Below are 27,089 nucleotides of genomic sequence, written 5' to 3'. Positions count from 1 at the left end.
AATAATTAATATTATAACAGGATAGTAGTTATGTGAGGACTAACGTAAAAGTTCGGTAAAATTAAGATTTGTGCGGATTTGCATAATTTAATACATTTATTACGGCGTATGGAAGACGTATTTAATTTTATAACACGTAAAAATCTTACTGCGACTCACTTCGGAGGTCATAGGATCTTTCAGCAAAACAAAACCATTGTAACTTTTGTTGCTACCCTGATACGAATTGTTAATGAAACTTAAGAGGAAAAGTTTCTACATATTATCTTCTTAATTGCTATCATATGTTCTAAAACGTAAGACACTAGAAAGATATAGCAGCTTCCACTATTACAAACCAAAAACTGTTGGTAACCTACAGCACACGATGCTACTTCCAGTGACCTGGATAGCTAACAGCGTTAGTCATTATAAGACACAAAGGAATTAAAGCCACTAGCTGCCAGTGGTACTGATGTCAATGGGGAAAGTTGAAAATAGTGACGAACTGGGATGGGAAATTTACCCATTGATATAAATTAATGGACATTGGCAATTAATGTCTTTAATTCATTTCCATCGTGGTTTGTAGTGGCTGCAGTATCAAGTTGTCCGAAAGAAGATATATCACACACAAAATTTGGAATGTCAAATCAAAAATTATTTTATTGAGCAAACAGTTTCGGCTATATATTACAGTATCTTCAGGCCACCTGATCGACGTCCAGGAAGATTCCCACCTCTGGTCCTGTCAAAATAAGGGGTAGTATTCAATGACTGGAATCCGTAGAGAAATCTACTTAGGTAGTTGAAAGGTGTTTTGATTTGACATTCTGTACTGAACAGCTGATGTCACGTTACCATGTGTATAAAAATGGATACACAAAGAGATAAATAATTAGTCATTATAATGGAAAAAACTATCAAAGTTTTATGTGTTATTCCTTCAGTAAGATGCGTTAGAAAATTATCTAGCTGAAACACGTTGCTCCAACGAATGTTAACGTTTTAAAGTTAAGAACTTAGCTGCGATCACACTGTCGCAGAGCGGTAACAACTTGTACAGGGTGATACGACTGCAGCAGCTGATGCGGCTCTATCGTCACATTTTTGGCAACATGAAACAGTACTAGAATGGAATTTTCAGTCTGCAGTGGAGTGTGCACTGGTAGGAAACTTCCTGGCGGTTTAAAACTATGTGCCTGTCCGAGACTCTAAGTCGGAACCTTCACCTTTCGCAGGCAAGTGCCGTACCAACTGAACTACCCATGCTCTCTAGGAGTGATAGTTCTGCAAGGTTCGCAGAAGAGCTTCTGTGAAGTTTCGAAGGCAGGAGGCGACGTACTGGCGGAATTAAAGCTGTGGGGACGGGTCGTGAGTCGTGCTTGGGTAGATTGGTAGAGCACTTTCCCGCGACACGCAAAGGCCCTGAGTCGAGTCTCGGTCCAGCACACAGTTCTAATCTGCTAGGAAGTTCATGAAACACTACTGCTTCGTTACGTAAACAAAATTCAACATGTAAGGATTTTGTTCTGTGTTTTCATCCAGATTGAAGAGGCATAAAGTTTCCTTGACTGCACTTTGCTTAGATGACGCCAGATTCATACAGTATTCCGAGAACTGTGCGATCGCAAATCTGTCTACTAATTAATACGGAAAAACTTCGTCTCCAATGCTTTATGTTGCGTCCTCCCTTTTTTCCTTAAATTAGAGAAGTAGTGCCTAGTTGATATAAATAACCCCTTCTGCATATCAGTAGAAGCCAGTCTAAATTCTTCTTAAAATGCTGTGCTTCAAAATGTTAAACATGTTCCTTATTAAGTATGTTTCACTTGAATGTATGTTTCAACTATTTTATTAGCAAAACAGAAAAAAAGTATTCAGTATTTACGTGTTCTTTATTCAATACCATTATAGTGGTGAGAAGGAAATATGTGCAACCAACAATATATTCACGTTGTGACAATGCGGCCCGTGCGAACAAAAACCTTTAGATCCCCTGTCTTGATGAACTAGGCGGGATGAGAATAAAACTGGACACTTGATGTAATGTTTATCTTTGCCTTTCAGTCATCTGTCCTCACTGCGCATTGTGGGAGCAACTGTTTTGCTATGCACGGTAATACGACTACAGAAGCAAACGTGATTCTAATATCACATTTTTGGGAACGCTTTTGTTCCTCACTGCCCTCGCTAAATATTTTTCTACATTATTATTGTTATACGTTCTTTGTTGTAATTCTGTCACAGTTGCGCTTTATCACGGTTGCTGCTAGTTACGAACTACGAAGATCATTTTCAAGTTAGATTAGTTCAATTTGCACTTCATGACGGCATCTACACTGTGAAATTGGTCTGACATTCCATGTAAATATGTACCTTGCGTATGTTACATATGTGGGGATTGATTGTCGCGTAACGATGCACTATTGGTACAACTTTAATATGCCTGGCTTGGAAATGATCTTGGTGGTACGTTACTAGCCACCAGCATGATAAAACGCAACTGTGACGAAAATATAATAAGGAACTGATGTTATCAAAGTTGCTGGCCTTGTACTGACATCGTGCTGGAAATACATCCATATACAGGGTGTATTGACCGAAACAAGAAAAAAAAGTATAGTAAACATGGTCTAAAATTCATACTTTAAGAGCTATGAGCACTGGTTTATCTTCTCTAGAGTGTGACTTATGTCTTCTACAGGGAAGAAAGGTGCTCATAGCTCTTAAGGTAGGGATTTTAGAGCCAATGTTTACTACTTTTTCTATTTTTTCTACTTTTGGTCCCTACCACCTCTTCCCAAAGTATGAGAAACAAAGAACATACAGTAGAAGAGAGGTGTTTCATAGTATCCAAGATGAAGTGTAGTATCGATGATGAACAAGTTTCCGTATCTATTAAGGTATGCACTCTAGTGGCCTCGTTTACTAGACTTTTTTCTTGTTTTGGTGCAGTGAACCTGTCCCTATAGCTTGTCGGTGTTTTGCTTGGGACACCCTGTATAATAATGTCGTTATTACTATATAATTATTTATAATAGTAAACTCAGAAAATGAGTTCACTGTGCTACAGTCCATATTTAACTAGTCGGGCACTTCCCAAGCATCTTGTACTGCGTGATTTATCGGCTGATAATTTGTGCATATTCCAGTAAAGTGGCTTTATGCGACTGGCCGATGGATATTTTATCAAAGCCAATTGTTTTCAAGTTCCAACTGAGACCTTTCGGGACTACTCCCAGTATGTCGAGAACTACTGGATCCACTTTCACTGGTGTACGGTAGAGTCGCTGTAGTTCGATTTTCTGCTCCTCGTATCTGTAAAGACTTTGCAATCGTCTCTCTTCGATTCTGATATCACCTGGAATGGTAATGTCAGAGATCCACATTGTCTTTTTCTCCACAACTGCCATGTGTTAAGTATTATATTCCAGCAATAGATCTTTCTAAAATCGGAAGTCCCACAACAATCTGTCATGTTCGTTGTCGACAATTTTTTCTGACTTGTTGCCCCACCAGTTTCTTTCCACCGGCGGTCGGTAATTTTCGCACAAGTTCCAGTAGGTATTTCGTGCCACGTCATTTCAAGTCCATGCAAAGTCAGCACTGAGTGCTTTCCTGATTTCTCGATTCTGGCTGTGATGGAGTTAGTTCTGATAGCTCGTCCCCGATCAGCAAAAGTCAGTCTCTGTTTCCTTTTTAGGGTTCCATCGGTCACCCAAGACCAGGTCTTTTCTTTTTGTATTTTGTTTTCAGTCTTCCCCAAAAGCTAATGCTTAACTGCGCAAGCCGTCAGTGTGGCACTGGAGTACAGCTTTCGGGTAATGATTCGTCGTTTACCGTACCTGGAGAAGCTTCGTGTTGCTGACTTCAAGCGTTGCTGATTTTTTTCTATCTGTCGCATAGTCTGCCAATACATGCTTCTCTTCCTCCACTGTCTCTCTCATTCCCAAGACTCCTCTCTACCTATTTTCCTGAAAAAGTACAGTCGGTCGAAATCTCTGCCAGGGTGGAGTGCGCGGTAAATTGTTACAAGTTTTGTTGTTCGCTATATAGGTTATACGGCTCTAGAGTTCATAATGTCCGTCAGGTATGACAGGTATGTCTAAGGCATGGTGTTGCCGCCATTTAGTTTGATTTTCTAAAACTACCCTGATTCATTTACATGCCAGTGCTTGATGTTGTCCAGCTGCAAAATGCCTAGGCGATGATGGAACAGCAGTGGGAAGAACGAGTCTCCATGGGAAATGCCTCACCTGATGTTGAATGGCCTGTAACTTTCTTTTCCGGCAAACACTTTGTTCCACCGTGTCTTTTGTGATTTTCCTGTTGTCTTTTCTGACCCCGATGGCTTTCAGACACTTAGTGATACACCTGTGTGGCTGTGTGTCAAAGGCTTTTTGTAGCCAATACGAGTCGTATATAGATATTGTTTTGCGGCTTTTGCAGTTTCCAACAATCATGTGTTGGTAAGAGACCGATCCATTGTGCCTCTGCTGCTACTACGCTTGTTACCTTTTTATTCTACTGAGGTATTTCCCGGAATGTCATTGATTATGACGGCTGGGAAGCCTGTCGGCAATTTGAAGATGGCTGGAAAAAATGTTATCAGCCTGCAATCTCCAGCTATTACCTCTTTTGCAGGGTCCACCTGCAGTAAACAAGTTTTTCCAGATGTTAGCCATTCAGTGATGTTCCCTGTCTGTAACACTGCTTTAAACTGTTCAACCATTTTCGCATGCGTGCTGGTCAGGCATTTGAGCTACAAGCCATGCTGTTGATCGCTGTCAGGGGTGTCAAATTCTTGAATTTCTTCACTCTTTACTCAACCATTTCAGGTGTTATGCCGAGCTGTTGCATTATGGTCTTTAAGAAAATTTATTTTCAGAGGCCATTATTCACCTAGGAGTTTTGTTGCCTTTTTCAGTTTCTCAGACATCTTTCCAGTACTGGATTCTTACATCTGCCTCTGGTTTTTTGTGTCTTTCTGATTCAGGCTCTGATAGAACTGCCTCTGATTGTGTTTTGCCTACATTGGATTATCCTGGCCTCGTTTCTTTCCATTTTCCTGGTGCAGTTTTTTATTGCTTTAGAATTTCTAAAATTTTCTTCAATTTTTCTCTTTATCACCCTATACATTTTTATTAGATAGTGAGAATGTTGTACAAGTAATTTACCTAGAAACAGATGCATTTTCCTTGTCAGTGTTTCAGTATACAACTGATTCCAGAATCACATGAGTGTATGCGCACCAGAGACCGCCATACGTAATTTCCGGCACTTTCTACAGATCTGTTTGTCGTTAAACATGAAGTTGTGTTTTACGCAACATTTCTAAATATTCCGCGTTCTACACAATTAATTGCTGTGAAATGTATTAACATATTGTTAATTTATGGCGAGTAAAATCCCATTTATTTTTACAACCACCTACATAAGAAGTGTACAATTAAGCCGTATTTCGTCGGTCGCACACCTCATTGTACTTCGAAGCGAAAGAACGTCTTCTGCCTTGGAAGATCTGAAACTTATATATGAACCGAGTTTCTTTATATCTTAACAATTTTCCCTGAACTGAAAATGAAAATTTTTGTTAGTTGCCAACAGCTGGTATTTCAAAGTTTTATAAATTGGTATCTGGTTTTTGATAACATTTCTCCGTACTTTTATTCTACTTACTGATTAATGATACTTAAGTAACTGACAGACTAAAAAATACAATAACGACAGACCTTATCGACTACAAAAATTTAAAATTTCAACAGAATTTGTTCCTAGGTACATGAGCATGTTGTACCTAGCAACTTTTTCACAGCTGGAAAATTTTTGTAATTTCTGTAATTTCAGAAACAGACTGCAGCACACAAAAAGTGGAAAAAGTATAATAAACTTCTATGATGGGGCTATCTAGGAGACTCTTTGATCCTCTGGTTATTTAATGTATGCTCTTTCATGCTTAAAGCAAGTCCCAAGCTTTTGATTTTCAGTTCCAGTTGAACTTCCAGCTTGGGTTTTCCAGTCGATTATTATATTATTATTATTATTATTATTATTGTTGTTGTTGTTGTTGTTGTTATACATACATACCAATCATCAGTTATAATAATGATAATGATAATGATAATGATAATGATAATGATAATAATAACAATAATAATTGTTATTATTATTATTATTATTCGTCCTTAGTACTTATAGTATGTGGCCGTTCTAATAAGAACGTTACCGACTGTCGGAAGTTCATGATTACCTCACAAATAACAGTAAATATTTTTATAAGTGAGATAATCGTATCTTCGTAAACAGACTTCACACTGGAACAAAGAATAATGAGGTAATGCTGAATCACCTTAAAATTTAATAGTTGAATTGATATTTCATAAACCATATTCGTACAAAACTCATTGCCATACGGAAATAACTCACCAGTTCGGTGTTGTTGTGGAAGATGCTGCCATCGAGCTGCGTAAGGTTGTTGTAGTCGAGGTAGAGCGAGTTGAGAAGTGGTGTGTACGAGAATGTGCCGGGAAGTAGCTCCGTGAGGTTGTTGATGTTGAGGAAAACCTGTTCAGGAACCATTTATGTGAGCCATCAGCCCAATAAAACATTCTCTCTTAATATTCTACGAAATTTCACAAAGCAAATTAATTTTGAAACTATTACTGATGTTTTACATCCAGGAATGGGTTGGCACATGTTTAATATTCTGGTTACAGATAACGTTACAGTATTGCAGACTAACATCCACGAAAATTGAAATGTGTAGGATAAAAATTTCTGCAAGAAAAATGGTTCAAATGGCTCTGAGCACTATGGGACTTAACATCTGTGGTCATCAGTCCCCTAGAACTTAGAACTACTTAAACCTAACTAACCTAAGGACATCACACACATCCACGCCCGAGGCAGGATTCGAACCTGCGACCGTAGCGGTCACGCGGTTCCAGACTGTAGCGCCTAGAACCGAATGGCCACACCGGCCGGCTGTCTGCAAGAACTTCATACCGTGGATTAAGTATGTTAAAATACAAACAATTATGATTATAACTTGGATGAAATAATTTAATGATTGTCAGTGCTATACAGACAGAATTACGATCGGTTTGGTACTGGCCTCTACCTCTCAACTCGTGAAAGACCAATCAAAAAGGTATTACTTTTGAATGCATTATGGGAACAGCAGTGATCAATGTCTTATAAATAACTACTATTAAAAACAGTCTTGATCACGATTTATTTAACAAGGTGACCGGTTTCGACCACTACTGTGGTCATCTTCAGACCATTGAGTAGGAACCTCTTTCTGTTGGAGAATCACTAGTGATTCTCCAACAGAAAGAGGTTCCTACTCAATGGTCTGAAGATGACCACAGTAGTGGTCGAAACCGGTCACCTTGTTAAATAAATCGTGATCAAGACTGTTTTTAATAGTAATTAATCAAAAAGGTATTTTAATGAAAATGTAGCAATACATAATTGTAAATGGTTTCAGGTCCCATAAATTCAGTGTGGTGTCAAGTCCTGCATATTGTTAAGTTTTTTTTCGAGTCGTAGCATGTAATCAGAGGAAGCCTGCATACGTTTCCTTTCAAATGATTGGTACAGAAGTTCAAAAACCATCAACAGTGGTTGCTGGATTATGGTGACGATAAAGTTTCAGAGCAACCATACCTCTACATGTCCGATGGAGGATATGTAAGGCAAACGTGGCATACAGGAAAACAGCCTATCATTCTTCGGATGAGGCGTGTAGCTTTCTCGTCCTATGTGCTAGTCGTTTTACTGAAGGATGGCACAATGGATTTCTTGAAAAAAGTCAGTGCCTTGGGCTCTAAGGCTTCCCTGATTTATTTGTTGCTACTCAGGCCCTCCTCAATGCGTTAGAGGTAGCGTGTTATATCCAGTTGCACCCATGGCTACAAATTTCGTTGAATGTGGGAATAACTTTCGTATAAAAATCTCTTCCTCGGGTGAAAACTAGATACGAAGACAGTTGAAGAGTCTGAAATGTGGCGTTACAGAAGGATAGTGAAAAACTGAGAGGACTGTGAATTGTTAGTCTCCAAAATCATCATTAAATCATGCAATATTTAAAGAAAAACTTCACCTTATTTTGTTTCGTGATTTTTGCTTTTCCAATTCCGAAAACGTAAGTTGCATCACATGGGTGGTTGGAAACGAAAATCTTATTATTAAGTAGACTAATGAAAAACTAGTTCTGCTTACCTTTTAAAAATATAATTCTTTAATGCTTCAAAAGTTTCCCATAGTATTAATAGCACCTTCTTGATTTCCCATTCTTGGTCTATGCCATAACATAATGCCAACCACTTTTTTTTTTTGTCATCAGTCTACTGACTGGTTTGATGCGGCCCGCCACGAATTCCTTTCCTGTGCTAACCTCTTCATCTCAGAGTAGCACTTGCAACCTACGTCCTCAATTATTTGCTTGACGTATTCCAATATCTGTCTTCCTCTACAGTTTTTGACCTCTACAGCTCCCTCTAGTACCATGGAAGTCATTCCCTCATGTCTTAGCAGATGTCCTATCACCCTGTCCCTTCTCCTTATCAGTGTTCTCCACATATTCTTTTCCTCTCCGATTCTGCGTAGAACCTCCTCATTCCTTACCTTGTCAGTCCACCTAATATTCAACATTCGTCTATAGCACCACATCTCAAATGCTTCGTTTCTCTTCTGTTCCGGTTTTCCCACAGTCCATATTTCACTACCATACAATTCTGTACTCCAGACGTACATCCTCAGAAATTTCTTCCTCAATTTAAGGCCGGTATTTGATATTAGTAGACTTCTCTTGGCCAGAAATGCCTTTTTTGCCATAGCGAGTCTGTTTTGATGTGCTCCTTGCTCCGTCCGTCATTGGTTATTTTACTGCCTAGGTAGCTGAATTCCTTAACTTCATTCACTTCGTGACCATCAATCCTGATGTGAAGTTTCTCGCTGTTCTCATTTCTACTGCTTCTCATTACCTTCGTCTTTCTCTGATTTACTCTCAAACCATACTGTGTACTCATTAGACTGTTCATTCCGTTCAGCAGATCATTTAATTCTTCTTCACTTTCACTCAGGAAAGCAATGTCATCAGCGAATCGTATCATTGATATCCTTTCACCTTGTATTTTAATTCCACTCCTGAACCTTTCTTTTATTTCCATCATTGCTTCCTCGATGTACAGATTGAAGAGTTGGGGCGAAAGGCTACAGCCTTGTCTTACACCCTTCTTAATACGAGCACTTCGTTCTTGTTCGTCCACTCTTATTATTCCCTCTTGGTTGTTGTACATATTGTATATGACCCGTCTCTCCCTGTAGCTTACCCCTACTTTTTTCAGAATCTCGAACAGCTTGCACCATTTTATATTGTCGAACGCTTTTTCCAGGTCGACAAATCCTATGAAAGTGTCGTGATTTTTCTTTAGCCTTGCTTCCATTTTTAGCCGTAACGTCAGAATTGCCTCTCTCGTCCCTTTACTTTTCCTAAAGCCAAACTGATCGTCACCTAGCGCATTCTCAATTTTCTTTTCCATTCTTCTGTATATTATTCTTGTAAGCAGCTTCGATGGATGAGCTGTTAAGCTGATTGTGCGATAATTCTCGCACTTGTCAGCTCTTGCCGTCTTCGGAATTGTGTGGATGATGCTTTTCCGAAAGTCAGATGGTATATTGCCAGACTCATATATTCTACACACCAACGTGCATAGTCGTTTTGTTGCCACTTCCCCCAATGATTTTAGAAATTCTAATGGAATGTTATCTATCCCTTCTGCCTTATTTGACCGTAAGTCCTCCAAAGCTCTTTTAAATTCCGATTCTAATACTGGATCCCCTATCTCTTCTAAATCGACTCCTGTTTCTTCTTCTATCGCATCAGCCAAATCTTCACCCTCATAGAGGCTTTCAATGTATTCTTTCCACCTATCTGCTCTCTCCTCTGCATTTAACAGTGGAATTCCCGTTGCACTCTTAATGTTACCACCGTTGCTTTTAATGTCACCAGAGGTTGTTTTGACTTTCCTGTATGCTGAGTCTGTCCTCCCGGCAATCATATCTTTTTCGATGTCTTCACATTTTTCCTGCAGCCATTTCGTCTTAGCTTCCCTGCACTTCCTATTTATTTTATTCCTCAGCGACTTATATTTCTGTATTCCTGATTTTTCCCGGAACATGTTTGTACTCCCTCCTTTCATCAATCAACTGAAGTATTTCTTCTGTTACCCATGGTTTCTTCGCAGCTACCTTCTTTGTACCTATGTTTTCCTTCCCAACTTCTGTGATGGCCCTTTTTAGAGATGTCCAATCCTCTTCAACTGTACTGCCTACTGTGCTATTCCTTATCGCTGTATCTATAGCGTTAGAGAACTTCAAACGTATCTCATCATTCCTTAGTACTTCCGTATCCCACTTCTTTGCGTATTGATTCTTCCTGACTAATGTCTTGAACTTCAGCCTACTCTTCATCACTACTATATTGTGATCTGAGTCTATATCTGCTCCTGGGTACGCCTTACAATCCACTATCTGATTTCGGAATCTCTGTCTGACAATGATGTAATCTAATTGAAATCTTCCCGTATCTCCTGGCCTTTTCCAAGTATACCTCCTCCTCTTGTGATTCTTGAACAGGGTATTCGCTATTACTAGCTGAAACTTGTTACAGAACTCAATTAGTCTTTCACCTCTTTCATTCCTTGTCCCAAGCCCATATTCTCCTGTAACCTTTTCTTCTACTCCTTCCCCTACAACTGCATTCCAGTCGCCCATGACTATTAGATTTTCGTCCCCCTTTACATACTGCATTACCCTTTCAATATCCTCATACACTTTCTCTATCTGTTCATCTTCAGCTTGCGACGTCGGCATTACAGTACTGTGATCAGATTAAGACATACTGGTATTGTGTGCGAGACAATATTGAGAATACTGGCAGTGGAGACATGCGGTCCCTGCCGCGATTAGTCTCACAAAATTCCAGTTTTTTATTTTGTTGGAAATTCAGTTGCTATGAGTTTTACATAAACTAACATTTTTATATGACAGTTCCAACATTCATTTTTAATTTTTCATATCATAGTCTTTTATATACCTGACCCTTCTGATACATATGTGTGATCTTTTTCGTATGGGTTAGATATAGTTATTTTATAAACTTTGTTACTTGTATTGTCCTTTGTCACATTTCATTATGTATAACTGTACACAGTTTATTATTACAAACATTTTTCATGGGAAATCATTCCTTCCTACCCTCTCTCTCTTTTGCGAATTTTTTTGTGACATTAACTTTTCCAGTTTCTAAGTGCTGTTATCAAGTGAAAAAAATCCGCTGATAGAAACTATTTGAGATTTACAACAAAAATCAAACATTATTTCTCTCAAAAAATAATTATATTAACTTCCGCGTATATAATACAATCACAATCATCATATTTTACTTCCGTCAAAGTATCCTCTTTTGGATTTAATGACTGCCTCAAACTCGAGGCATGCGGTCAATCGTCGGCCTGAGTGGCCGAGGGGTTCTAGGCACTACAGTCTGGAACTGCGCGACCGCTACGTCGCAGGTTCGAATCCCGCCTCGGGAATGGATGTGTGTGATGTCCTCAGAATAGTTAGGTTTAAGTAGTTCTAAGTTCTAGGAGACTGATGACCTCAGAAGTTAAGTCCCATAGTGCTCAGAGCCATTTGAACCATGCGGTCAATCAGTTTTTGTAGGTATCGTAAATCTATATGATTCCACACATCCTCAACTATATTCCAGAGATGTTCCTTGCTGGATATATTAACTTCCCTGATATGTCTGTCCACTTCATCCCAGACTATTTCAATAGGATTACAATGGGGGCTTTGGGACGGCCATGCCATATCATTCAGTACTTTCTGTTTTTACTTTGATGCAATGTAGTTCGTACAGTATGCTGACCAATGTTTTGGGTCATTATCCTGGGGTAAGGTGAACCCTTTCCCTATTCAGCGCAGTCCACTTCGTACTGGATGATACTGAAGTATGTGGCGGTACTCCTTCTGATCCAGACATCTTATTTTCACAATATCACCAACTCTATCCCGGCAAAACATCCCCAAACCATAATAGAACCTCCACCGTGTTTAACTGTAGGTAGAACACGCTGCTGGGCTACCCTTTCCCCTGCAAATCGTCGAACAAATATTCTCCTTCTGGTTCCAAAAATCTCGAAAGTCATCGATGAATGACACCTTCGCCCACTCTTCCGATGTCCAATTACGATGTTTTCTAGCCCATTCAAGTCTCTTCTGTTTATTTATGGGCATTAGAAGGGGTTTTCTTGCTGTGGCACATCGTTTCAAGCCGGCTTCAGGAAGCCTCCTTTTTACTGTTGCAACAGATATTGTTGTCGCGTTAATTTCTACCAATTCTACATTAATTTGGGGCGCTGTTTTGAATCCGTTTCTCTTTCTGGTAATTCTGATATATCTGTCATAACTTTTAGTTGTTTTACGAGGTAGTCCTGGGTGTGGTATGTCCTCATTGCTACCTGTTATCTTTTGGTGATGAAGGGTGTATTGCACTCCCCCTATAGACACACTACCCTGTTTCACAATCTGGCGAATAGATAAACCTGCTTGGCTAAGAGTTACAAATTGCAGCACGTTTTTCTGTAGATACCTCCACTCGTGGGGCCATACTAGCGATGTGCACACTGCAACGTCACGAAGGAACTGACGGGCAGGAACCATATGTTATGTATCGTAGCAATGCTCGCCGTTCGCGTCGGGCGTCACGTCATTAGAGGGAACAAGATAGGTGCACCAAATGCGGCGTCTGTCGGCAAATAGGTAAACAAACATATCAGATAGGTACATAAGATTTATGTACAAAACGTTGATGGATACTATTGTATCTCAATGGCCACAAACAAAAATCACGACATGTGTACAACTGTTGTACTATTCCTTTGCTTCCTCAACCGTAGCCACGGTATTAGACGTTACCTACAGAGAGCTAGGTGTCATTTATTGGGTATACTGAAATTAATGAGCGGTAGTGTAAGATGTGAAAATCGCGAAAATTCAAGCTATAAATTGGAAAAATACGCAGGTATCGGGCTCTGCACTACTCCGTAGTATCGATCTGTACGCTAAATCCCGTTGAGAAAGTTACATTGATGAGAGATGAGGAGCTTCTCTGGCTAAAAGAAAGGACAGGATAATAGGCCATTTGTTAAGAGATATGGGACTTTCATTGTAACGGATGGAGCCGTAGATGGCTATAACTGATGGACTAGACACGTTCTGGAATATATACAACAAATAAGTTCAAAAATGTTCAAATGTGTGTGAAATCTTATGGGACTTGACTACTAAGGTCATCAGTCCCTAAGCTTACACACTACATAACCTAAATTATCATAAGGACAAACACACACACCCATGACCGAGGGAGGACTCGAACCTCTGCCGGGAACAGCCGCACAGTCAATGACTGCAGCGCCTAAGACCGCTCGGCTAATCCCGCGCGGAGACAAGTAAGTGTAAGTCTCTGGCACTACTCTACAATAACACGTTGGCATAAATTGCGCATCAAATCATGAGAAGACCGTTGGAAAATAGAAAGGATTCTATCACAGTCCAACTGTTAAATATTTCTAATAAACACACTATCTGATCAAAAATATTCGGACACCTATTAGTAGATATAATTATGGGAAGTAGAACAGTTCGCCTTTATGCAGGCATGACAGTCCATGTTCCTCAAGAAGTGATACCAGAGATGGCACTGATGTTGAACGCTCGAGTCTGGAACGAAGAAGCACTAACTCATTCTAAAGACGTTGCATCTGGAACATGAAGCCTCTGTACATATCAGTCCATTTCAGATGTGTGTTCATATCTTTCGGCATTTGGGGATTTCTTAAGCGCAGTAATGGAACTACGTCATAACTACGAAGATGTTCCGCGTTCCGCTACGGCATCTCCTCCATATTACACTGTAGGCGCTGTACATGATGAAAGGCAACCTTCTCCAGGTATTCGCCAAACCCAGACTCTTCCATCGATGGGTAGAGAGTGATAAATCACCACAAATCGCTCGTTTCCTGTCATTAACTATCCAGCGGCGTTTCCGCTTACACTACCTCAAGCGTTGCGTAGCACTTAGAAATACCTGGCTTTTGAGGAGATGCTGGATCACTGTACACCGTTCGGACTAGCGCCTTACGCGCAGCCATTCTGCTAAGTGGACTGCTGATAGCATAGTGAAACTCACTTGTGATTTCTTACTTTGATTTCCTGTGACTTTGTACAATCTCCCTCCACAGTGCTAGACGGTATCTGGCCGCAAGTGCATGAGGCCTGCTTGCTCTTGATGTAGCTGTGGTTGTTTCTTCTCGTTTCCTGTTCAGTCACATCGCCGCCAGTCCAACCTTTGAAGAGTTGAAGTGTTTCTGATGGATTTGTTACTCAGATGACAGTGATTAGTACATGTTCAAAATCATTGGGCTCTCCTGACCGAACTATTCCGGTGTTACCACTTCTCTGCTGACAAAGCGAGCGAGATGGTGCAATGGTTAGCGCACTGGACTCGAATTTAGGACGACTGTTCAAAACCCACGACCGGTCATCCAGGTTTTTCCTGGGAAAGGGCATGGCCCATACTTCCCTAATCTGATGGGATCGATGATCTCGCTGTTTGGTCCCTTCCCCCGAATCAGCCAACCAACCAGTCTGCTGATAACACCATACTCCCTTGCCTCCTTTTATACTGATGGCTCTAGTGGACAATAACTGGTTACATAGGATTGTCCGACTACTTTGTATCAGATAGTGTATTTGGTTAACCTGAGTGAGTGTAAACGTATTGATCAGTCGGAGCAGCATATGAGGGGTGTATACCTGTATGACTGCCGGGTTGTTGACGAAAGTGTCGACGGCAACAGTGGCGATTTGGTTCATGTAGAGCTCGAGGCGCACCAGGTCCGGCAGCGCGGCGAACGTCGTGTTGTCGAGCTGAGTGATGAGGTTGCCAGACAGCCGGAGGATGGTGACGTTGGCGGGCAGGCAGTCCGGCAGCTGGTCGCCGATCTGCTGGTCGTCGCAGTCTGCCACCTGATCCCTGCCAGAGGGACCCAGTGAGCAGGGGCACTCGTCCGACTGCGCCACGGCAGGCGCGGCCAGAGCCAGGGCGCAGCACAGCAGCAGCGTCACCTGCAGTGGCGGGTGTACTGAGGCGTTAATGTGAGGCTTACACGTAAAGCAAGAGATAGTTTCTGTATTTAAAAGACTTCAACTCAGTACAAGCTTGCATGGATGCAGAGACAACTGTTGATTGTTACCGAAGCCATAGAACACACTGTACTGATCCAATAGTTGTTTGATTATCTATCGTCCAAACAAGGAAACCACGAGATACACGGAATGAGGAAATTCTGCTGCCTTCGTAGCGAACTGACACACTATGGAGTGAAATGGGACTACGTTCACATTCCGACCGGAAATTCCTATCTCATGCTAACATTCTCTGAAGAGGTAATTTTAACTCTATTTTTTAACTTTCTGGACTTTATACTGCTATGTTTATACCTAGTTCCTGAAGTAAACTGCCCTTTCAAAAATTAGTACAAATGAGTTTACTACACTGCTGGCCATTAAAATTACTACACCAAGAAGCAATGCATATGATTAACGGATATTCATTGGACAAATATATTATACGAGAACTGATGTCTGACTACATTTTCACGCAATTTGGGTGCATAGATCCTGAGAAATCAGTACCCAGAACAACACCCTCTGGCCGTAGTAACGGCCTTAATACGCCTGGGCATTGAGTCAAACAGAGCTTGGATGGCGTGCACAGGTACAGCTGCCCATGGAGCTTCAACACGATACCACAGTTCATCAAGAGTAGTGACTGGCGCATTGTGACGAGCCAGTTGCTCGGCCACCATCGATCAGACATTTTAAGTTGGTGAGAGATCTGGAGAATGTGCTGGCAGCAGTAGAACATTTTCTGTAACGAGAAAGGCCCGTACAGGACCTGCAACACGCGGTCGCGCATTATCCTGCTGAAATGTAGGGTTTCGCAGGGTGGAATGAAGGGTACAGCCACGGGTCGTAACACATCTGAATTGTAACGTCCACTGTTCAAAGTGCCGTCAATGCGAACAAGAAGTGACCAAGACGTGTAACCAATGGCACGCCATACCATCACGCCGGGTGATACGCTAGTATGGCGATTACACGCTTCCAATGTGCGTTCACCGCGATGTCGCCAAGTACGAATGCGACAATGATGACGCTATAAAAAGAACCTGGATTCATCCGAAAAAATGACGTTTCGCCATTCGTGCACCCAGGTTCGTCGTTGAGTACACCATCGCTTCTGCCTGTGATACAGCATCAAGGGTAACCGCAGTCATGGTCTCCGAGCTCACAGTCCATGCTGCTGCAAACGTCATCGAACTTTTCGTGCAGATGGTTGTACTCTTGCTAACGTCGCCATCTGTTGACTCAGGGATCGAGACGTGGCTGCACGATCCGTTACAGCCATGCGGATAAGATGCCTGTCATCTCCGCTGCTAGTGATACGAGGCCGTTGGGATCCAGCACGGCGCTCCGTATTACCCTCCTGAACCCACCGATTCCATATTCTGCCAACAGTCATTGGATATCGACTAACGCGAGTAGCAATGTCGCGATACGATAAACCGCAATCGCGATAGGCTACAATCCGACCTTTATCGAAGTCGGAAACGTGATGGTACGCATTTCTCCTCCTTACACGAGGCATCACAACAACGTTTCACCAGGCAACGCCGGTCAACTGCTGTTTGTGTGTGAGAAATCGGTTGGAAACTTTCCTCATGTCAGCACGTTGTAGGTGTCGCCACCGGCGCCAACCTTGTGTTAATGCTCTGAAAAGCTAATCATCTCCATATCACAGCATCTTCTTCCTGTCGGTTAAATTTCGCGTCTGTAGCACGTCAACTTCTTGGTAGCAATTTTAATGGCCAGTAGTGTATTTCAGATTAAATTTTACCTTAATATGGTACCCGATGCGTATTATTAGCTAAGTGGAGTAAGCCATTCCTTAATAATTCAACTTTGAAATGTCGTGATGTGAACTGTGCAGTCATGTTGCATCACAAATGCTTCAAAATTTGCCTCTCCTCTGTTTCCGAAAAGGTACTATATTTATTCATTATCACTACTTAAAATGATAGCTCTACTTGAGAGCTATCCTTGACACCAATTACAATATCTTATTCAAAGTAATTTGTTCATAATTGACTAAGTAATTTAAAATGTTGTACTGTAAAACTTACTGTAATTGTACATAAAATTAAGGAAACTCTTCCAAATTGCATATCAGAACATGTAGGGCAAATTGTGGCCAATTTGTTGGTGTAAGTAACTGAAATCATTTAATGACTTTTAACTGTTCTTTTGTAAATCTTACGTTTTTCATTGTATGCAACTGTTTTGTTTTATATGAAAGGAAGTGGTTCATGAGCCACTCGGACAGAGGCAGAGTCAGTACGGATAAAGTAGTCGAAGAAATGGACGGTCACTGAGAGACCCGGTCAGTGCGTCTGCATTATTGCCCTTCGGAAGCTGTGTGTGACTCATTCGGAGGCTGTCAGACTTTGTAAAATGTATCTAAAATCAATGTATATAATATTAAGTTGTAATACAAAACAAGAAAAGTGATACACACTATGTTTCATTTAAAAAGTAGCACATCAGCATCGACGGACTCTGGACTTTCTGAAGCAACAACCCCCGAGGATATCAAAGTTCAGTATCTCATCATATGGAACAGCTAAGTTATTACACGAACTTGTATTAACTGTACTTCAAATTTTCTAGTTTTCACTCGTCTTCATACTTGTGAATGGTGGAGGCTCAAACTATTAAGTTGCTCCCATGGTGTGATTGAGAAATCACTATTACCACTGTCCAACTATGGATAGAACTATAAACTGTATATTTTATTCACACTCAGCGTCAGTGGTAATTAAAATGCTTCCCTCCACTCACAAATCAAGAGTGACATTTTAGGAGAAATCTATGAGGATATAAAATCGGATCAGCAAGTGCAAAGAGGCTTTTTTGGCCAAGTTAAGTCTATTGGTGTCGAACATTGGCCTTAATCCGAGAAAGAAATTTCTGACAATGTACTTTTCGAGCAGAGAATTATATGGAAGAAAATCACGGGCTATGGTAAAACCGAAAAACTAGAAAAATCGAATAATTTTGGATGTGATGCTGTAGAGTGAAAGTTAGAGTTAATGATAAGAAATTACGAAGTTCTCCGCAGAATCGGCAACGAGACGAACTGGTGTGGCGAAGATTGAGTGGAAGACTTAGTATTCAGCGCCATGATTGGCAGGGTTTCGATCAGGTATTTGTTCCATTTGTTGCATGATTTAATCGAAAGTAGTGCAACAAATGGACCAAAGGTCTAATAGTCATCGAAAATTGGTGGTCTGGTTATTGTGCAACATGTGGCCCAGAAAGTGCGGTCTGACTGAAAATAGAAAACTGATGCTCTGGCTCTTGAATTTTCTCATGTTGGACACTATGCTGAGACGAAACATGCAGATTTGAAACCTCAGGGAATCATTGTAAAGTATAGACCACCTCCATTCCAAATCTCGTCCTCTTACCTCAGTCTGTGCCAACGATAAGGTTGTCATTTCAGTTGTAAAATTTTCGACCAAACACTTTATAATCCTGACACTGCAGCCAGCGTGTGCTATCCTTTGTTGCACCAATCAGAATCAGTTTGGTCGACGTCTGGAATTTCGATGATCTCAAGATCGCCGTCGTGAAGTCAATCAATTTCTAGGTGAAGAATTTCTGTGTAAGGTAGTTGATTTCTATGAAATATACCACCAGTAAAAGGTTACTAATGAAATTTTTTTTATTACCAACGTACATGATTTTTCGATTTTTCTTTGTACATTTATGCAAGCAGATCAGTAAGCGATACAAGTCAATCCTTAATTAAATATGAATTCATCAACCAGTCTGCAATTGTGATAATTCCATTTCAAATAACTGTTCCTTTGTAGCGGAGATAAACACAAGCAGGTAATGGAAGAAAATGGAACATCTCTGAAGACTAGCTTCAAAATCGCTTCTAGTAAGAATAGAGTAACCCATATAATGTATTTAAAGGATAAAGTAGTATAAATCACTGTATGATAAGTGTTATTACCTAATTTGGATTTAACACTAGAACAGAGCAATGGTTCTACTATTGGCATCATTAAAGCTGAAGAAACAGTAAAATGTGATCTATATTGTTTATTTCTCTAAATACCAAGTCAGACCACCGACTTTTTTTGCGGTAAAATGCCTCCCACTACACATCCAAAGAAAATTAACGAGTTGTCATAGAACTAGCGCATGCGTTTCCGTGTTAAGAAAAGCTGAAGATGGCGACTGGATTACCAGTAAAGGAAGTAAATTCTAAAGTAAAAATGTCGTGGAAGGGTTTTGATAATTTATATAGTGTTGGTAGAGATGAGCTTTCGGTACGTCTGAAGAGGGACATTTTACTATCAGCGTTTATTATAAGTTTTAAGGTACAGCAGTAAGAGAAGAAATTTTAAGTCAAAAGCCATTCAGAAACTGAGGATTACACAGAAAGCAATTAAGAGGTGCATGGGAGAGGATGGGTGACGAGTAGGACCGAGAAGCTATTAAGTAAATGGACCAGGCAACAAACTGGATCGCAACACGTGTTACAACGTTAATTTACGACACGGTATCAGTGAACGGTAAGAGTGTTCGCTGAATACACTTTAAATTTGATGTCTTCAGCTCTGTTTGTACTAATTTTCACATTTTATCGTCATCTATAGCATACATTCTTCACGAGTATTATGTAAACATGTCGAATTAAATAAATACTAATATCGTTTTAATTACCTTTTGGACATGCTGAAGATGCAGATCATTTGCTTTTACATACAACATTAACCAGAAATGCGTCGCGTTACAGTCATTGAAATATTTTGTTTAATATTCTGTTGCACAAAGCTAAAAGCATTAATTTCGAAAATTATTTAAGATTCTAGAATTGCAGTTCTGGTGAAACAGAACTATTTGGCAGACGCAATCTTCAATTAAGGAGTAAAAGTGCGTTTGAAATTGGAATATTGTGGTAGAATCAGTAGTGGAGTACTCGAAAAGTAGTCAGGCTACCGACTACATGGTCTTCTTAATAGCACTTACGTAGTGAAATCGCCGTATATTAATAAAGAATTGCGCTACAGTAAGCAGCTTAATGTGATGGTTAGTGTAGTGTTGGCAGTTAACCAACACTACGCACACTACTTGAGAGAGGAGGCCGAATGCACGCCTTAAACTCACGCAGGCTGGCGTGAGGTCTGAAACAGGATACGTAATGAATGCTATAAAGAAAAGTACGTAGCTGCTGGAATACTTAACTTTAATCCATCATTGTTGTACATCGCTATTGACGATACAAGTGAGACTCTGTAGATACATGCAATGTAATGCTAATGACGCCTTACTAGGTCGTAGCCATTGACTTAGCTGAAGGCTATTCTAACTATCTGCTCTGCACAGGAGCGAGGCTTCGACAGTGTTGCATCGCTAGCTAAGTCGTCCGTACAACTGGGGCGAGTGCTAGTAAGTCTCTCTAGACCTGCCGTGTGGCGGCGCTCGGTCTGCAATTACTGACAGTGGCGACATGCGGGTCCGTCGTATACTACCGGACCGCGGCCGATTTAAAAGCTACCACCTAGCAAGTGTGGTGTCTGGCGGTGACTCCACAGTTAGTCAGTCGCAACACACGATGTGTACAATATTCTGACTGAAGTGGCTCAACGGATAAGATACTCGATTCGAATTAAGGAGAACGGAATTCCAAATCCTCATCTGCCAGTCCACAGTTTTTCCCATGTACTTCCTCAAACACCTTAAAGCAAAACCCTGGATGGTAACTTCGTCAATTTGCTTCCGTATCCCTCCCCCCTTAGAGCTTGTACTCCATTTGTACCATCTGTTCGGCAACAGGGTGTTGAAGCCCAAATCTTATTTCCCTCTTTTATTCAACGCACTTCACCGATAATTACGCAACGTATAATATCAAATCCACAGAGAAGATAAGGTTATCAATAGCACAGTATAAGTTGTATGTAAACGAAAAAAACAAGCTCCTGGACAGGTGTCGAAAATCAGTCAGCATACTCGCACCACAAGCCAACTACATGATCGTTGACTCAATGAGAGTAATGAACAGCGTCTGGAGGCAAATCGAATAAGAATTTCCCAAACGCGATACAGTCGAGTTCGACTGACTCAGTTAGAAAAATGGCTCTGAGGTCATCAGTCCCCTAGAACTTAGAATTATGTAAACCTAACTAACCTAAGGACATCATACACATCCATGCCCGAGGCAGGATTCAAACCTGCGACCGTAGCAGTCGCGCGGTTCCAGACTGTAGCGCCTAGAACCGCTCGGCCACCTCGATCGGCTCACTCAGTTAGAGCTTGTGTACAAAATGATTTGGAACGTCGACAAAACAGACGGCCAAACGCGACAATTCGAACTGAACGTTTGGCGTTCAGACACGATCCAACAGTCGACTACACCGCGAATGTGTTGGTCGACTCTGAAAGACTGAAAAATATTCGTCAACATTGCAATGGTTTGAGGTATCGATACGAACCGCCAGGATTATGTCGTGTGAGCGGAAACATCAAATTACCACAGTTGAAACCGCAAACAGATTCATTGGCGTCATTGTTTTCTGGGTAAGGACCCCGACCGAAGTATTTCTTGGAGAGTATACAGAAGTACCACAGTTTCTTAAAAATGATATCATTTGGGGCAAACATTATCGAAGAACGAGGTTCTGACCCAACTTTTAAGGAAAATTCTGTTGCGACTGCATCACACATGGAATATGCAAGCACATCGCTCAAACAAACATCAACAATTCACGGAATTTCACCTTATAAATCAATAGTTTGCCTTCAGTTTCACAGATACAATGACAAATTACGAGGATAAATTTACCATCTAGCAGGGGCATTGTTGCCACAAGTGAAAGCTGATCACAAATATCTTAAGATTTATTTCCTCGGAAAGTCTGATGATGAAATCAGACAGCATTGTGCCATCAGATGTGCGGTTAAACGAGACCCTCTTGAACAACTACAATAACTCTTACGTGAACACAATCGGGTGGTCAAATTGTTCAACACTTGAAGGGAAATGATTCCATCGGATGATCACAAAATAGTGATCAGAGCAGACAAAAATATCGTTCGTCACTAAGAGTTGCGACGAACGCATGAAAAACACCTATAAATTGTTCTCATAACAATGAATTCCAGTTTATTTCATTTCAATAAATTGGTGTTCAAAATGGTTCAAATGGCTCTGAGCACTATGGGACTTAACTGCTGAGGTCATCAGTCCCCTAGCACTTAGAACTACTTAAACCTAAATAACCTAAGGACATCACACACATCCATGACCGAGGCAGGATTCGAACCTGCGACCGCAGCGGCCACGCGGCTATAGACTGTAGCGCCTAGAACCGCTCGGCCACTCTGGCCGGCCATAAATTTATGTTCTTACTGAAATTGCCTTGTTTCAATCCACACAAATCCAAGGAACGATTCGGTTGGATGAATTCCTTCTCGACCGACTGACTGACTGCCAGACAACGTATAGTCTAAAACAAAATGTTCAAATGTGTGTGAAATCTTATGGGACTTAACTGCTAAGGTCATCAGTCCCTAAGCTTACACACTACTTAACCTAAATTACAAACACACACACCCATGCCGGAGGGAGGACTCGAACCTCCGCCGGGACCAGCCGCACAGTCCATGACTGCAGCGCCTAAGACCGCTGGGCTAATCCCGCGCGGCTATAGTCTAAAACACTGGATGCGTAGACTTGGTACACAATAAATACATCCTATTAAAGCGGCTGCGAGAAGAACATGTAAAGCCACGCTGTGAAAATGTGCCATTTTGTTTTCCTTTTCGCAGTTATTTTTAACAGAAAACAGGAAAACTGTATTTATGGCTAACTGTATAATTCAACCTCTTCGTAAATGAAAACCATGCACCGTGTACTAATGACTCCAACTGATTTACGCATTAATTCTAACTTCTATGCCCAATCAAGGTTCCGTTTGCAGTAACAGTAAATAAGGTCAGAGAGAGAAAAGAGGAGGAGACGGACAGAAAAGTGGCGAGGAAACGGATATAAAGAAGGGGAATGAAGATATGGACAGAGAGACGTGGGAGAAGGAGATGAATGGAGAGAGCATGGGATAAGAGATGGGCGGAGAGTAGGGGGGAGGTGATGGACAGAGGCAGAGGGGAGGAGGAGCAGATGGAAAAACGGAGGGGGGAGGAGGAGAGGAATAGTGAGGGGGGAGAAGGAGAATAGGACGTATTGCCAATTCCCACAAATATTTAGCAATTGCGAGGCATTGCCGTGTTTGCTGTTATGTGATACATCTAACAAATTACGGTTGTTCACAAAGAGTGCTTAATTTGGTATGAACGTCGACTATCTCTTATGTTATGTACCTTGAAGAACAAAAGCTGTTTGACATCACTGCGAGTCAGCAGCAACGATAAACAGTTGGTTTCCGATCAGTGGAGCATGGCATTGTGAAAGAATGATCAGTGCTGTTATCGCTGTTTCCTTCCAGTACTAAAATGAGATTCACAGTTCCTTGACTCAGTTTTCATCCAAATCGTGCTTTCCTTGAAGCTGTAACATTTGATACGTCGAGTCTCTATGAATGCAGTGGAGACCGTTTTACTTCAAGCACTGTTAGTTAGAATAATGTTTTGTTAACCTTCTGACGTGTGTCTCCACTAGTCATTTCTTTGCCCTCGCAAGCTTATAATTCGTATGGCAATGGATATTATTCCTTTTTTCCATAATATCTGTAAACAACGTTGAGTATAAGTATGTTGCATTTGAACATAAATATCAAGGGAAATACCATGGGGGTTCAGTAACTAATGCAATACATTTTTTCTGATAGTAGGTTGGTTTTATTTAGGACTACAATAAACCATATTATTCCCCAGTCTTCTGCCTACAAAGTCTTATTTTTCAATATAATCTCAGTTCAATGCGACAGTCTTACACCAACTTACTAGGAGGGCCTATATGGCTGCATGGTATCACTCTACTGGTCGACGTCAGACGCAACGTCTTGCTTCATCAATGAACTCCTCATCACCCGCGTTCTACTTCCCGCAGAGTGCATCCTTCATTGGGCCAAACTGATGGAAGTTGCGGAACCCGCGCTGGACGGTGGAATAGGAGGAACATTCCAATGTAGTTTTGTGAGGTGCTCTCTGGTGGGGAGACTTACGTGAGGCCTTGCATTATCATGAGGAAGGAGAAAATCGTCTGCGTTTTTGTGGCGACAAAAATCTGTCAGCACTACCAACAGAGACGTGGAGTTGAGTGGCTAGATGTTTGACTCTGATACGTCGATCACTTCGATTGAGACGGTCTCCACGTTCCAGCATTGTAGAAGTCACAGCTGTGTGCAGCCGGCAGACGCGCGCGAGATCGAACAAATTTGCGCTACCTTGTTGCGATTATGGCAGGCTTTTCGCCCATCGACTCGCCATGCCTTTGTTCAATGCCAGGCCTCAGCAGATATTCTGCAAGCGCCTATGAATATCTGCGATGCTCTGATTTCCCGCCAAATGAAACTCAATGACAGCTCTCTTCTTGGAACGCACGTCAGTTGCAGACTTCATTTTGAAAGCTGCATATAGTGCCGCCACCTATCGAGCTTTAGGGGCTGAAGCGGAAATATTTAGCGACGTTTCACAACAAATTCCGCATTTTTCCATCCAAAATTGCCTCTTGCGTAATTTGCGTATCACGTATGTCAGACATTACACTGAAAGCAGATCTGTGGCTCAATTGTTCAGATCTTTACAATGCGAGATGTTACGAGTAAGACGTTCTTTTGTGATGCTTCAGAGGGATATTGCCTCAAGGAAACTCATGACATTGCTGCTCGTAATTTATAATTTGCTTGAAGTGTAAGTGTAATTTTTACATTTTGGAACGTTTTACAGCATTTTTTTTTTAAATCTCAATGAATGACAGTAGCGAGACAACATTCAACAATCTTGTGTAGTTTACAGCATGAAAGGAGGTCTGTATTCCGTTAATAAACTAAAATAACGTAGTATTTAATTAGTACCAACGTGTCATTTTGCTTCTTAGTAATCTGATGTGATACGTATACTACATGACCTGTACCAACGTGTGGAACACAATGGACATGTAGATTCTAAAGGTGCCACCCATCAAAGGTTGCTTTCTTCAATTTATTCTATAAATTTAGCTCTCTCCGGTCTCAGTACGATGTAATAGGCTGATAAAACCACTTTTGAAACCAAGTTTTTATTTTTAAATTTCAATGGCAAGCTAAAATCGCTTTACTTATATTGTAAATGGATTTTTCCGTACGCATCTTTTCTGACATAGAGTGTTTATGCCCCTCCTGACTGAGGTAGTGTCAAAGGTAACACACAACCTTTGCCGTTAACTTTCTATCTCAGCAAGGTATAATTCCTCTGAAATTAAAGTCATATTTTCTTTTATTGCGTCACGTAAAAGCAGTACTAGTTCAATTATTACTACATTTTTATACCACAATTTATTATCGTGTCTACTTACGTTTTAGAACTCGTCTCATCATGCATTGCTCTTCTGTTGTTAATGTTGTATGGCTACATTACAATGAGAAACAAAGGCGATGCCTTTTTCTAGGTATTTAATTTAGCTGAAAGAACACTTTCTTCAATATTTGTAAATTTGATCCCAACGTTCATCGTCGACGTAAGTGAAAGTCGAGCCAAGTCAAGCTGAAATTTAGGCACGTGAAAGCGACGCAAACAACACATCCAAGTGTCTCGTGTCAGGCACTGAAGGGGAACCATGCCTACAAGTAGCAGAGTGGCGCAGTGGAAGCGTCCAGAGCCCATAACCAGGATGTACGTGCATCGAAACCACAGACTTTTGTCTCACTTTCTTCTTTGGACGTTGTGGCAATTCCTATATTTATTCTAACATTATATCAATAATTTTGACGTGTCGTAAAACATTTGAAATTAAACGGAATGTGGGTTTCTAGTAGCCCGGAAAAAAATAGTAATTGTTCTCTAACCTAAATTCTTTCACTTAACACAAAACGATACCTATACCAACTGTATGTTCCAAAGAGATGAGTTCGGGGCGTTCATACCAACTTTTCCAGAAATTATAACATATGGATCAAATATAAGCTTCCTTGAGCACAGTTCCAGTTTTTCAAGATTTTCTCGTTACCCACACATGTTGACAGATAAATTTATAATTTACTTCAAACATAAACCTAAGAAACTTCAGACGCTCTCGCTTATTTAATCGTGGGTTGTATATGTAGTTTAGGAAAGGAACTGAATTGTTAAAAGTATTAGAGCCAGAACTATATTTATAACAGTAATTTTACACTGTGTAGCAACAGATTATGCGCCTGAACGTTGCTATTTTGATTTGCGCACTAACCTGCATGTGAGAGGAGGTCGTGCGACGCAAATTCGAAGAATACCGTACCACAGTCGCCTTGTCCCCAAGTACTCTGATTCTTCTGCAAGTTCTCACTAGCGGATGTTTTATCTCGGTCACCTGCTCACTCAGAACATAAATGATAACCCCAGGCAGATATTGTTGCTATCTCGTTTCAATCTCAGAAGTACAGATCTTGTGTAATTAGCACTAACTGCTCACGCTGAGAGGCAATACGTTCTGTTAGGTCGTGTTATCTTGCTTGCCTGTGATATCTCCCAAGTTAATCTTTTTGATGTGAAACTTATCTACTTTGATGTCGCCACACCTTCCTAATTCTAGATTAATTAAGGCTGTACAAGCGCGCAAAGGCAAATTACACCATTGCTGTCTGTTCAAATAAAAAGAGGAATATCCATGTCTTATTACACATACACATATTTACATATCTACAACACAGGTTTATGTCTTTAGGTCGTGAAAGCTACCCATTTTTGCCATATACAGACAGAAA

At 40.9% G+C, this 27,089-nt stretch overlaps 1 protein-coding gene across 1 annotated transcript in view; it reads right to left on the bottom strand.

Annotated features, from left to right (window-relative positions):
* LOC124607370 (carboxypeptidase N subunit 2-like) overlaps positions 1-26,627 on the bottom strand; it is a 68,872-nt gene extending 42,245 nt beyond the window's left edge. Inside the window, exons 1-3 of the mRNA XM_047139683.1 lie at positions 26,576-26,627; positions 14,872-15,183; positions 6,409-6,546 (exon numbers count right to left, since the gene is read on the bottom strand). Of these exons, the coding sequence (XP_046995639.1) occupies positions 6,409-6,546; positions 14,872-15,183; positions 26,576-26,581 (456 nt within the window). The 5' untranslated portion in view covers positions 26,582-26,627. The remainder of the gene's footprint in view (positions 1-6,408; positions 6,547-14,871; positions 15,184-26,575) is intronic.
* Positions 26,628-27,089: the final 462 nt, after the last annotated feature.

The sequence above is a fragment of the Schistocerca americana genome, chromosome 3, assembly GCF_021461395.2.
Source record: "Schistocerca americana isolate TAMUIC-IGC-003095 chromosome 3, iqSchAmer2.1, whole genome shotgun sequence".
NCBI lineage: Eukaryota > Metazoa > Arthropoda > Insecta > Orthoptera > Acrididae > Schistocerca > Schistocerca americana.
The sequence above is the reverse complement of the archived record's forward strand: the minus strand, read 5'-3'. Positions and strand labels throughout refer to the sequence as shown.